This window comes from Watersipora subatra, chromosome 1 (assembly GCF_963576615.1).
Source record: "Watersipora subatra chromosome 1, tzWatSuba1.1, whole genome shotgun sequence".
Classification (NCBI taxonomy): domain Eukaryota; kingdom Metazoa; phylum Bryozoa; class Gymnolaemata; order Cheilostomatida; family Watersiporidae; genus Watersipora; species Watersipora subatra.
Window position 1 is genome coordinate 8,455,665 of NC_088708.1, and position 13,858 is coordinate 8,469,522.

Sequence of the window (13,858 nt, forward strand, 5' to 3'; positions counted from 1 at the left end):
GCTGCTTTCGGTTTCTTGTCCAATCAAACCGCCTTCAGCAAAATATTGATCACGTGGTTTCATTCTATGCGTTATGTAGCAAGAAGAGGAAGTAGTCGCAGCATTTCATAGAATCGAGAAGGAATTGTAGTTTGGCTAACAAAATTCTACTAAAGTTATATACATAGAACGCTCAAGTGTTGTATTACTAGAAAATGTCTTCCCGCCCACCTTCGCTAATGCTTGCTGATGACCGGCTTGATGAACTAATTAGTCAGTTCAATACGGTAAGTTACATATAATCACCCATATAATCATTTAGTCAAAATATGCTAGTTAGCGGAATAGAATTATGGGTCAGAAGTTTTCAAGAACGAGATGTGTGTTTAGTATACCTATCTATGCCAGTACATGCGTGAAGTTGAATCTGGATGTCTTATTTATGCTAACACTAAACTGCAAATGAAAGTACCAGTCGCCTCGGTATCCGATCAATAATTTATATGACCTGACAATATTGTTGGTTTATTTTTTTCGACAATAGTAATTGGACAAAAGAAAAAAAGTGATGAAGCCCATAATACGCATTAGCATAGCTTGTCGTCGTCGTAATTAGGCTTTATTCACTTGTTAAAAGATGTATTTTAATTGTTCCAACTGTTTGTGTCTACGTAGGATCAACCACGAATTCGTGAAACGAGAATTCTAGTCTGATCATTGTCAGTTTTTACCACTTTGGTTTAGTAACACTGAACAAAGTGTAATATATTTGGCTTGTCTCAAAAGCTACTGCAGAGTAATCGAAGTCGTCTATTTTCTACACAGTTTTCGCATCCTTCACATTTTCAACTCGTCGAATACATGGGTTGTTTTTATTTTGAAATGAATACGCGTTTCTCTATGTATTGCGTACACCGTATTAAATTTTCTCAAGTGGCATTTTTCGCACTTGAGATTAGCCTTATAGGCTACTCCAGTAATTGTTGAACTACGTTTTCTCGGATACGAATTATTTTATACCAACTTGAATGTTATGATAAATTTGTTGCCTTTGCGCCATTCGCTCAATGCTGGGAAGTGCCTAACTGAGACTGTGATTACCTGAGTATTTCACGAACTGTTTTACTAAGACCGAATTAGCCGTAGGCATCTAGGGGTCCTAAGGGTTGTTCGAACATACTGATAACTATCGGTCTTCCGGTGCAAATATCTTAAACATGTATTCCTTCTTTGTCTGTCGGTTAGAATGTTGTGTGATACTTCCTGTTTTATGATAAAAAGGAAACATTGAGATGACGGTTGATAATTACCCAACACAATAATCCACAACTAAAAAATGTATCCATTTGCTCACTTGCTGTCAGCTTAAATACGATCATTTTACAAGGTCATATTTAGGGGTCAATGTTTTGCTTTTGTGCTTCTGTTCTAGCTTGATACTGATGGCAATGGCTACATTTCTGTGGAAGAAATTGGTCGGGCATTGGAGGTAGTTGGACACAAGTTACCAGGCTTTGAGATCAGAGATCTTATCAAGGAGTTTGATACGAATATCAAGGATGGAAGGATAGACATAGAAGAGTTCAAAGCTGTAAGTGGCTATAATGAATCATGTTAGGACATATTTATTTGAGTTTTTATATAGTTAACCTACAGTGCATATGTACAACAAACATACAAATAGTTATTCTGGGCACTTCTCACTAGTGAAGTCTGATTGTCATTTATACACTATGTTTCCATGATGCGCAGTGCTTCGGAGTTGCGCTATCTCCGAATCATGGAAACGGCGTCTTCGCACTGAAATCACTGCGCACTGATCAGTGCGAAGCCAGTGCAAATTCGCAGCAAGGAAACAGCGACTGCGCAGTGGCTGCGCATAGCTCTCTTGCCGTGGAGACGGATTCTTCGAGGGCCATAAACTAGTACAAAGGTTGTCCTGCTAATCTTGTATTTTTCTATTCTTCCGATCTTCTTTCACCTAAATTTAATTATGGTCTGCATTCACGAGGATGATGAGGTGATTACTTTCCTGGACTTTGTTATCGATGCCAACACTTTTCGAAAAATAGGTGGCAAGTCCTAAATTAACGTTTAAATAATATATTACTTAAAAATACTTATTAAAAATATATTACTTTGTAAAAAGTGTGTTAAGGTTTGTAAAACCTTGTGAATGTGTATTGTAAATAAAAGTATAATGACGACAGAATCATAAAAAGACCGTTTATGACGTTCGGTATCCGTGATCGATTCTATTTCTCCATCAGGCGATTCGATTTATACAATTTTTCTTCTAGGGCTAATTTGATGAAAACCACTGCGCAGCATGGAAACGTACAATCCCTTGACTTCGGAGGGGGCTGCTTTGCAGTACTGCGCACCATGGAAACATAGTGATTGAGGGACGTCATTTCAATTTATTCACGTAAATAAACATCTATTGGGTTGTTAATAAACTCGCTGGTGGGGCTGCTTCAAAGATATGCTAGATAAACATCTCAGGAATTTTCAAAATTTCTACTAGCATGTGGTTTGCTATTCATTGAAAAAAGCTTTATGACTCGCTATTCTTTGCTATTGCATACTTTTAACTTTTGCTGTTCTTCCTACTTGACGATGCTGGCTGCGTCTATAGCATAGGATTTTGTCTTGAAATACCTTTTTCATTGGAGGGAGCTTAAATTTGAGCAGGCAGTGTAATTATGTTTATTAGATGTTTGCAAAATTGGAAGAAGTGCGAAACCTTGGTCGTAAGTTTAAGAAACATGTGAGGGAAACCGTTGGGGTGAAACACATTGCTGGTACTCATGACTCCTCTAGTGAAGGTACTACGCACTCTGTTAAAGACAACGAACTGATAGGCTTTGCTGATTGGATAAACAAGTAAGTCGCATTCCCCATATTTCTCAACGGTTATCTTAGCTGATCGCTAAGTCGCCCACGCCTTCTCAGCAAGTTCTCTGCTGCTGCTAATGATAGATAAGCTGTATCCATGTCCTCATCGTCGATAGCGGCGGTCCAATCTCTCATCATCACCATATTGTGGGCAGATGAATCCAATACAGGTTGTTAGTAATTGTATATCAAGACACTTCATGGTTGCTGTGTTTTGGCGGGTCCAACAATTTTATATGCGCTTCACTTGTATTAATCTTGATGTGACTTCACATGCTTGTCCTAAACGACCTAAATCACCTCCGTCCTTTCTACCATTGCTGCGAATTGTCACTACATTTTACAGATGCCTTGGTAATGATGCTGACTGTGCTGCCTACTTACCTCTTGACCCAGTATCTGGAGATCTGTACCAGAAAACTCAGGATGGCATCCTCTACTGGTTTGTGCTCAGTAATAGCTATTTATCCGTGTGCGTGTCAAGGCTGGCTGTCGCTTGCACCTGTTTGACTGCGTTATAATATTCCTTGAGTTAACCATGCGATGCTAAACTTGTATTGTATTCAAAAATGTCTCGTTCATCGGGTGTTTGTAGAGTCCTATCTGTGTCAGGTGGTTTTACATTAAGTAATTGACGGCTGAATGTGACAAATGATCAACGAGTGACTGAGTCTGGGCCATTGTTAACAGCGTGCTATATGCATGCGGGTGTGTAAGCAATTAGGGCTCTATCAGCAGCAGCCATACACCCCTCTGATAAAAACAGTGCATCTGAGAGTGAGGCTGGCTCTCTTATCTTTTAGCTAATCGCCTACCAACTCTCCACGCATTTGCTCATTTCTTTAGTGCCATATTGATCTTGTAGTAAAATGATAAACCTGTCGGTGTCTGAGACAGTGGATGAAAGAGCCATCAACAAGACCAAATTGGACATCTATAGAAGAACAGAGAATCTGCTGTTGGCCATAAACTCTGCTCAAGCTATTGGCTGCAACATAGTTAACATTGGTGCCGGTGACTTGATGGAAGGAAAGCCTCATCTTGTGCTTGGTCTTCTCTGGCAGATAATCAGAGTATGCTTTAACAAAGTTAAATATGCTTTCTTATTCTAGTCTTCTGGCACGCATATCCATATATGATCGCACCCGTTTATGGCGGCACCCATTTATGGCCGTACCCATATGTGATCGCAGCAGTATAAGATTGTATCCCCATATGATCGCACCAGTATAAGATTGTATCCCCATATGATCGCACCAGTATAAGATTGTATCCCCATATGATCGCACCAGTATAAGATTGTATCCCCATATGATCGCACCAGTATAAGATTGTATCCCCATATGCTCGCACCAGTATAAGTTTGTATCCCCATATGATCGCACCAGTATAAGATTGTATCCCCATATGATTGCACCCATATATAATCACACCCGTGTATGTGTATGATCGTGTTACATTGACCTTTGGCCCTGCGGATCTGCTCTAGCCATGTAATGAAAAACTATGCCGGAAGTGAGACACAGTTTACAGATCTATGCAATTAGGTATAAGGGTGGCCCGTTTTGTGCAAGGTTTTCCTCATTTACTACTTGCTGATGTCCCGGAGCATTCATTAACATTGATATAGCAGTTGCATGTTTAAGTGCGCACATTGATATAACAGTTGCATGTTTAAGTGCGCACATTGATATAACAGTTGCATGTTTGAGTGCGCACTTGTCAAATAGTGGTTAGTTAAAAAACTCCACTGCAAAGTTAGTGTTGTTTCTTGCAATCTTAAAAGCAACAATCGGTTTTAGATTAGTGCCTGTTGGACAGTAGTATATTCGTTTAAATTTTACCACAAAGGTCGCTAAATCTCTGCTAGGACAACCAGTTATTGTGGGTCCAATTGCACAATGGTAAACACTCTCATTACGAGCAATCTTGACCTGAACAAAGATTTTAGGTTGAAGAGATAACTGAGTTTTTTTATCAAACTTTCTGTTGACTTGTTGGTTTAAGCCAACATTTATGAGCAAGTTGAAAGTATTCCCAAAATATTCTTATCTTGTACTCATATATACTTCATCTTATAAGCAATAAAATAAAGAAATAAAGAGCTTGAAGCATGTTGCTTCTACTACTGACTGATACTTGTAATACTGACTGACATGGTTGCTTGTATTGTAATATGGTTGACATAGATTTTGGCCAAAATCTTATAACAAATTATTTTATGGTAGTTATATATGCGGTAAATCTTGGTGTATAAGTCAAAAATTTAACAAAATTTCAAGCTTAAAAATCTATCCTCAACTTTTACGGCGGTGACAATTTTCATGACTTGAATTCTAGTAAGATTTTAATTCAAAAAGCCATCACAAATCAAAATTACATGATACTACATATAAGGATTTATATATAAAATAGTAAAATACTAGTAATCCTACTCAACATGAGATGCATCAAACACCAAGTCCCATTTTTCACCATTCAAATTGTCACCACTAGGATTCTTTTTTGAAAAAATGTGTTTTTTTATAATGTAATGTTTTTTTTCATAGCATCTGCATACAAGCATTTTCTTGACATGAATCACGATTCCGGACAGAACTCTGTATTGCGGTATTGTTTTTCTGTTACCTTAAATATGTATTATCAGAAGTGGCAGTTTCGTTCTATTGTCAAGACGGGTCAATACGATGGTGAAATGTTGTTTTTCGTGCTCTGTGGGTCTTCACTAGAACTGTCTTCTCTTGCTCTTTTGTTAATTATTGTATTGCCTACGGCACCAAAAAATGGGTGTTTTTGATGATGGCATTTTTGAATGACCTTTCCTCAGCAAGGCATCGCCCTCTGATGTCGATTGAACTATTCCAATCAAACAATATTGTATGTATTACATATATATTATATAATTATAGTAAGTATTTATTAAGAATAGCGCTTACGTTTATAGTACACTTTTTGCAGAGATTACAGTGTTCACCTGAATCCACTCGCTATTTGCCCTCTTGTTGGCCATGTCGATAGTCAGTTATTTTTTTAACTTTTAGATTGGCTTACTGAGTGATATTAACATTGCTCACCATCCTGGTCTTGTGCTGCTGCTAGAGGAGAATGAAACTCTGGATGACCTGCTCAAACTCTCCCCGGAGCAAATTCTGCTTAGGTGGGTGAACTATCATCTGCGAAACTCTGGTTGTGGGCGTCAGATAACCAACTTCACCTCTGACATTTCCGACAGCGTTGCCTATCTGCACCTTCTTTCACAAATTGCTCCCCCAGAAAAGGAGGTCTCAACAGTCAGTGAACACGTAAGTTTTTCCTGATGCGATGAGGCAGCCTTAGGCGGTCTGTAGACTTCTAGCACTCGCATGTTTATTCTTTTTGAGCCACACTTGATTGTGTTGAAGCAGATAGTGGTGGGATAATATTTATCAGCTGCATTTTTCTTGGTCATATGCGCCAATTAAATTGGAAGATGAATGTGTGTTCTTTGTGTCACACGTAAAGGTTGTTAATTTTATGAAGCCAACTCTTTTGTTACTGTAGTTGCCACCGTTAACTGTTACAGTTACTGTTGTCATTATTGTTGTTTCTACAGTTAATTGCTAGTTACTGTTGTTGTTACTGTTATTGCTACATGTATATAGCGTTGAGAGAAATTCTTAACAAAGTGATAAAAAATCCTAGGATTATGAAATTCAATGAAAAATTTGAGAAAATTAGCTGTCTGAGTCTGGTCTTGTCGTCTGTCACGCGATATACTGTTCTTATGTAGTACAGGCAAGTTAGGCAAGTTCTATCCATACAACAGTACTCAACCCAATATATTAATATGATGGTGGTCATGAGAGCAAAAGGGAATATTATGCATTGAGTGTTACTGACTGCTTGTAGACAAGAGACTTGATGCAGAGGGCAGAGCTCATGCTCCAGGAGGCTGACAAAATTGATTGTAGAACTTTTGTTGGACCTGCCGAAGTTGTCAAAGGTCACTACAAGCTCAATCTAGCTTTTGTTGCCAATCTTTTCAACAACTATCCCGCTCTGGACAAGCCTGACCAAGAGGTAGAGTTCGTCGAAGAGACACGAGAAGAACGAAGTAAGTGTCACATCACTTTTACTATCCTTGCCAGAATGACCTTGATTTTGTAGCAGGGTTACCAAGACTTCATTCTTCAGTACATAGTCTATCAATGTTTTACTTCGGTTTAATCATTCAGTTAAGTATTTTTGTGAACCGTGTGAACTCTTATGTTGCGGTTATACTATAGTTGTAGAGTTTTGGTAATTTAGCTATTTTGGAAAGCTATCTCAGACCTCAAACTTTTGGTGCCATTTCTACTTTTCTAACATTCTTAGCGGCATGTGTTGGAGTCCAGAGGTAGCGAATTGTTGTGTCTTGTAGTCTAGGGGTAGTTAATTGTTGTGTTTTGTAGCATAGGCGTAGTTAATTGTTGTCTTGCAACACCAACATAGCAAATTGTTATTTTTTTGTAGCACAGGCCTAGTAGAACGACTTGCCTGAATACAAGTGAAAAGCCATATCGGGTTTAGTGTATAATGACATGCTTGGACTATAGTGTACTTTGACTTTAGCGTACTTTGCCATTCATACTAAAATACGCGGCTTTATTAACAGTAAGTTTGTGTAGATACTTCCTGATTAATACAACAATTACGCAGCGCATTGAAGAAATAAATTCCTTATTACTCAAGGATTTAAAAAAGACATGGCAAAAAAAGATTGCTGCCTAAAGGAATTTTAAAACTGCAGTTTAAGTTAATTATCTTTGATAGTGTAAATATCATGACTGTCTTTTGTAACATCCTATTGTTTTTGATAGTTACGATACTGTTAAAAGTATTCTGGTTTAAATTGGTTTAAATTGGCCACAAAGAAACTTTGCAAGTAGTTTCTTATTCTAGTTTTCTTTATATTCTAACTGATGAGTTTTTGTTTGTTTCAAATATCAATACTTGGATACTAATGCTGTGCGTTAGTATGATTGCAGTCATTCTATTTGAAGCCTGTTTAATAAGTGTACTACGTTTAAAAGGCTAAAAACTTGCCTCGTAGATTTTTAAACAAAACATGAAACTTACTACTTGACTCTTAACCCATTTATATGATTGCGGCAGGTTTGCAGGTCTTCAACTTTAGCTTCAACTCGTGCTCTAGAGATACATCAAATATCTAATATCTGGTGACTTAACAAACTGTTATTGCACCGCTGAATGAGGTTAAGTTATATAAAGTGAGTTCTGAACCGCATTATTCTCTCATAATCAAGACTGGTGCAAGTATTACTTCTGTTGATAACCTTCCCATCACAACAAATCAGCAGACAACCAATGGATGCTTCTTGGATAAACTCCGCGGTTAGCCAAGATCTGCCTACATATCTTCACATTGTTAGTCATGAGTGGACAGTCCCTGTGCTAAGGCACAGTCTGCATTAATTTACTTTTATTTACTCTTATGCGCTTAGTTGTGTTGCACCAGCTATCTATTTTGCAGCTTACAGGAACTGGATGAACAGTATGGGCGTGTCACCATTTGTTAACAGACTGTACAATGACCTTGGCAGCGGCCTCGTAATATTCCAGTTGTATGATATCATCCAAAAAGGGACTGTTGACTGGGCCAAAGTGCATCAGAAATTTCCGAATCTACGAAAGGTGTGTATGTCATTAACATAATTCTACATCGGAGCTCAGAAAAGTTACATACTTCTGTTTGACTGCTCATTGAATATAGCAGCAAAATCTGTTCCATTTGGAAAGATCACCTAATAGTTTGAGCTAATTGCGTCATTCTCTAAATGTAAAGCTTAATGTTTAAAAATGCAATATACAGTTGTCTTAGTACAGTGGACCCTCGCCATAAGATTTTAATTCGTTTCAGTGTTCACATCGTAAAACAAAAATTTCGTATAGAGGGTTATAGAAACCCATGGTAAATATCTAATGCAAACATCCCAGGTAAACATCGTCAAAATTTTATATAGGTACTGTACAGATTAAAAATTCGTAACAAAATAATATGTTAACCTTAGTAACTATAGTTACCTACAGTAACTTTAGTGTATTTAGTCGTTATGATCTGCAATAAAATGTAATATCACCATGTAATATGTGCAGTACGTACCGTAGGTAGTTCTTACCTTCGAGACAGACGTATAACATAAACGTTGAATTTAACTTGGATGAATTTAGCTTACTAAACACATACTTGGAGCTTAGTTTTAGCACGTATTTTACTAAACATCAACTTTGTCATTGGCTTACATTTTATCACCTATTTGTTTCTGGTTTCGTGTTAATACAATAACTCATAACGCCGAACTGATCGAGATTGAGCGTAGTATCTTATTAATTTGCTGTTAGAGGGATTTCGGCAATTAGCATATCGGTGTATTTTTTATTCCGACGTAATCAGTACACCGACTGCCAAGTTTAAATTTCGAAAGCATTTTTTGTTGATATCATATGGCGAAAAATATTTCGTATGGAGATTGATGAATATAAATGAGTTGTGTTACTACCGACAGCCAATGGGTATAATTCTGTTGTCATTGTCATCATTAGAACATACACTTTAAAACGTGACGTGAAATTACAAGTGCATTTTATTGTCCAGTGGTGAGTGCAGGGATCGCAATGCAAACATTTTTATTGAAGCATTTATGACAAATCACATAGTTTTTATAGCAAATCTACATTTATTTATTATCTTACAACTGTACCTATTTGTTGTACCCATACAGTAAATCCTCACAGCATATAAACCCAGGCGGCTAAATTTTTATCCATTGCATTTCTAACGCAGTGGCTAGTATTTTGTTGAGATTCAGAGAAGAATATATCAAACAAATCTTGAAATTGATGAGTAGTAAAAAAATATATAAGTTTTTTGAGCCTTATTAGAGGGTAACTATAAGCAAATTGAACTCGGTAGTCTGTTTGAAATTTTGCTTGCTGTCAAGTTTCAGTATTTTCGAGGTGTTAAAAGGGACATAACTCTATCTGGGATTGCTTTAGAGCTGATCTGCATTGTTTATTTAAATCAAAGTAAATCTAATTTACAGTTTTCAAGTTGTGTAGCATCGAATTGTTGCACCATATGGTAGATGAGAAGAAGTAGTTCGTTTAATCTATATATATTTCTCAAAGTTGGTTTTCTATGTATTCGTGTATTCGTCGATGGGTATGTCCATCTATAGTTATTAAAATCTTGGAATAAAGAATCAGTACCGCAGAAGACTTGATCGCAAACTCGCCCGCTCACCAGTCCAATGCTTTACCAATTCAGCCACACGAACTTGATAGAATCATTAGGCGATATACATGTATGTCACTATATGGAAGCAAATACGTTACCGCTGTCCGTTATGACGCAGCGTAATAGCGTGATGGCGTAATGTCATGGAGAGGTTGCAGCTCTTATTAGTAAGCCTACTCAAATTATTCATTGGCAATATGCCAGGCTAATAGCAAGTGGTGGGCAACTCTCATTACTTCTCATTGTTTATTAGCTGATTTTTAATACTCGGGCAACGCCGGGTAGCACAGCTAGTACTTATATACATGTATATATTATATATATTTCTAAGTGTTGGTGTGTGCGTCCAGCTATAAATATAGCTATAGTGCACGCTGATTATGTTACCGATGCGGCCAATTTATAAATTTTTTTCGTAAGGTGCAATTATTATATCTGGGGTCAAGGCCAATTCTTCTCGCGTGAAACTTAAAATTTGGCGATTTTTGTGCTGGTTTTATGCGTTACCAAAATATATAAGTTGCATCGACATTTCGTATTTTGTATACTTGCTATTTATTTTACATCTACATGTTCGCTACTAATTTATTCCAGCTGCTCAGAAGACTTCCCAGCTACATTTTGTTTTTTGGATTCTGATTTGGTACTTTGCGCTAGAAAACACTTAAAAATATAGTTGGATAGATTTACATCCTTTTATTACATTTATAAACTTTGTATAACTTTTACCTATATTAATTTTTCCTTCAACCTTTCTTGGCAGACATTGTTCTAATAAAATTTCTACTACAAAATACTACTACCATATTCTGTCATATTTTTTATTAATCTGTTAAATATGTGTATTCTCACAAGTTACACATTGTCTAATGCCTCCAAAGAAAATATCCTGTCCTGCACAAAATCATTTCCTCATGATATGAAGTTTGAAAGTTACAGTTGTTTGACAAAGTTTGAAAACCTTTATAGTTATTTTTATTTTCTCTCTTAATTTATTTCAACTACACAAAATATTTCTCTCATGATATGTAGTTTGAAAGTTAGACTGGCAAATGTTTATATGTTAAATACAAATCAACTTTTTGTCCGAAGACGTTTTTATTACCCGGGCAACGCCGGGTAGCACAGCAAGTGTATATATATTTCAAAAAGTTGGTGTGTTCGCGTGTATGTCACACTATAGCTATTAAAATATTGGAATTAAAATTTCGCGTTTCGATAGATTTGAACTCAAGGAGATTTCAACCGCAAGTTTTACATCTACGGGCTCTACCACTGAACTACGCAAGGCTATTGATCAAGGGAATTATCATATACCGTATAGCGTATGCACACGCTAAACGATGTTTTATTTTATCATTGCGCCCATGCGTTACAATGCTCCTGTTATAAAATATATTTAGAATAATAACTATGAAACACGATGCTTTTTTGTGTTTTCTTGGACTTTTGTTTTCGGTTTTTTGTAAAGTTCAATTGCTTTATCTTGGTAAAGGCCAATTCTTTTCACGCCGGCAATTGTATTATCTCCTTAAGAAGAGCTTCGACATTCTCTCCGTTCGGTCAGACAAAAACATTACGATATCTCATTTTTACATTTGTACCAGTATCGAGAGGTACCTTTATCGTCGTATTCAAAGTTTTGATAGATAGCTTCTGGCGGAACAGTTAACTTTTTTATACACACACACTTCTATGCAAGAATTGTTGTTTTTAATTCAACATATTCAGGATTTTTATTTTGTTTTCTCAGTTTGTATTAATTGTATCATTACCGAATCATCTTTTATTGTAATCGCAGCAAAACCGACTTAGATATTTAGCCATTACTTGCTAATTATTTCACATTTAAACCCTTTTATAGTTGTTTTATTTTTTTCTAATTTATTTGGCCTGCACAAAACATATTCCTCATGATATTTAGTTTAAAAATTAAAATGGCAAATGTTGTTATATGTTAAATACAAATCAATTTTTTGTCTAAAGACCATTTTTATTACCCAGGCAAGGCCGGGTAGCACAGTTAGTGTTTTTCTAGATTAGACATTCTTATATTCATGAGCCATCTTTTTTTTGTAGGTCTTCTTGATGATAGAGAACTGCAATTATGCAGTAGATCTTGGCAAGCAAATCAATCTATCACTAGTCGGAGTTGGTGGACAAGACATATATAATGGCAATGAAACCCTTACTCTCGGTATGGATTCCAAGTTTATCAAATATTTTATAAACTGTCCCGCCCAAGAATAATATTTTGTATTATTTGTACAAGTAGGTTAGGCGGGTTAGCCTCTGCTGTAGCCTCTCACATTGTTCTGGTTTCATTTCGAATTCACAAAGCCTCTTTTTTGTAGCTCTGGTTTGGCAGCTCATGAGGGCCTACACATTGGCTGTGCTCAAGGACCTTACCAAGTCTTCCAAACCAATCGTGGACCAGGACATAATTAACTGGGCCAATCAGAAGCTTGCTTCTGCTGGCAAGTCTTCTCAGGTGGCCAGTTTCAAGGATCCCTCCATAGCAGATGGACGTGTAGTGATTGATCTAATAGATGCCATTGCACCCAACAGCATAAGATATGATGTCGTGCGACAGCCAGAGAATGATGAGGTGAGCGCTCAAACTATTAACATGTGATTTGGCTAACTCATATTTCTTAACAGCTCTCCTCAGAGCTAGCAATTCTATACAAACTCTCATAACTAAACATTCTAAATTAATTGCTATCATACTACTCTTTGGTGTTATTCATTGTAATCTGGATTGTTTTAGGACCGTCTTGCTAATGCAAAGTATGCCATTTCAATGGGGCGTAAGATAGGCGCGAGGATCTATGCCCTTCCGGATGACATCGTTGAGGTCAAGTCTAAGATGGTTCTAACTGTGTTTGCCTGTTTGATGGCAAGAGACAAACAGAAGAGCGGTGATATGTAATGTTTGGCTAGAAACCATCTGTGACACTCTCTACATTCGCAGCCACACATTGGCACTTTTTACACATTCTATAAATGGCCCACCAACTTATCCATTACTCTTATTACATAGACTCAATCAATTTATTTTTACTTGTGGCTGGCGATTCCAGAAATGTTGTTTTTACTCTTAGTTAAATCGTTCTTCCATTGTGATAATTAATACATTGGTTTATTTATATTTTATAAACACGTCAGTTAAATGAATCAAATGATTTCTGTTGGTTTTATAGCTGTGCACTTAGCTGTGTTGTTTTGTATGTGTGGATCATCTGCATTCTTGCTGCTAAAAACATGGTTTTTAGTTTTACATTTTGTGATGGTTTAAATACAGACCATTTTCTACTTGAAATACGTGCTTTGAATAAAGTTCTATATTGTGTGACTTGATGCATCTAACTGCGCTAACCATTTTTAAATTAATTTTTCCATTATGATTCAAGTCTCTGCAATCATACCTGCTTCTAATGTATGAAATACACATTCTTTACGCGTTGAAGCATTTGTTACTAATCAACCATAACGCTAATCAAATGTGTACTGCACTGTATTCGTTAATTCCTTCAGATCATTTATACTGTGAGACTGCAGATGTGCAGAGAGACTTGTACTGTGTTCTAACGGATTAGCAAGGGTATTTCATTGCAGTCATAGATATGGTCACTTGCAGCGGCGCATTTGATGATTGATTGTCACAGTTCATTACAGATTTGAGCTTTGACGAGCACCAAAAAG

At 36.8% G+C, this 13,858-nt stretch overlaps 1 protein-coding gene across 1 annotated transcript; it reads left to right on the top strand.

Moving 5' to 3' along the window:
* Positions 1-81: 81 nt before the first annotated feature.
* On the top strand, positions 82-13,622 carry LOC137385685 (plastin-1-like). Its single transcript, XM_068072210.1, has 11 exons — positions 82-266; positions 1,412-1,570; positions 2,696-2,865; positions 3,224-3,319; positions 3,743-3,950; positions 5,919-6,179; positions 6,766-6,970; positions 8,390-8,550; positions 12,233-12,350; positions 12,508-12,761; positions 12,924-13,622. The coding sequence occupies exons 1-11, from the start codon at positions 195-197 to the stop codon at positions 13,083-13,085; spliced, it is 1,866 nt and encodes a 621-aa protein (XP_067928311.1). The 5' UTR covers positions 82-194; the 3' UTR covers positions 13,086-13,622.
* Positions 13,623-13,858: the final 236 nt, after the last annotated feature.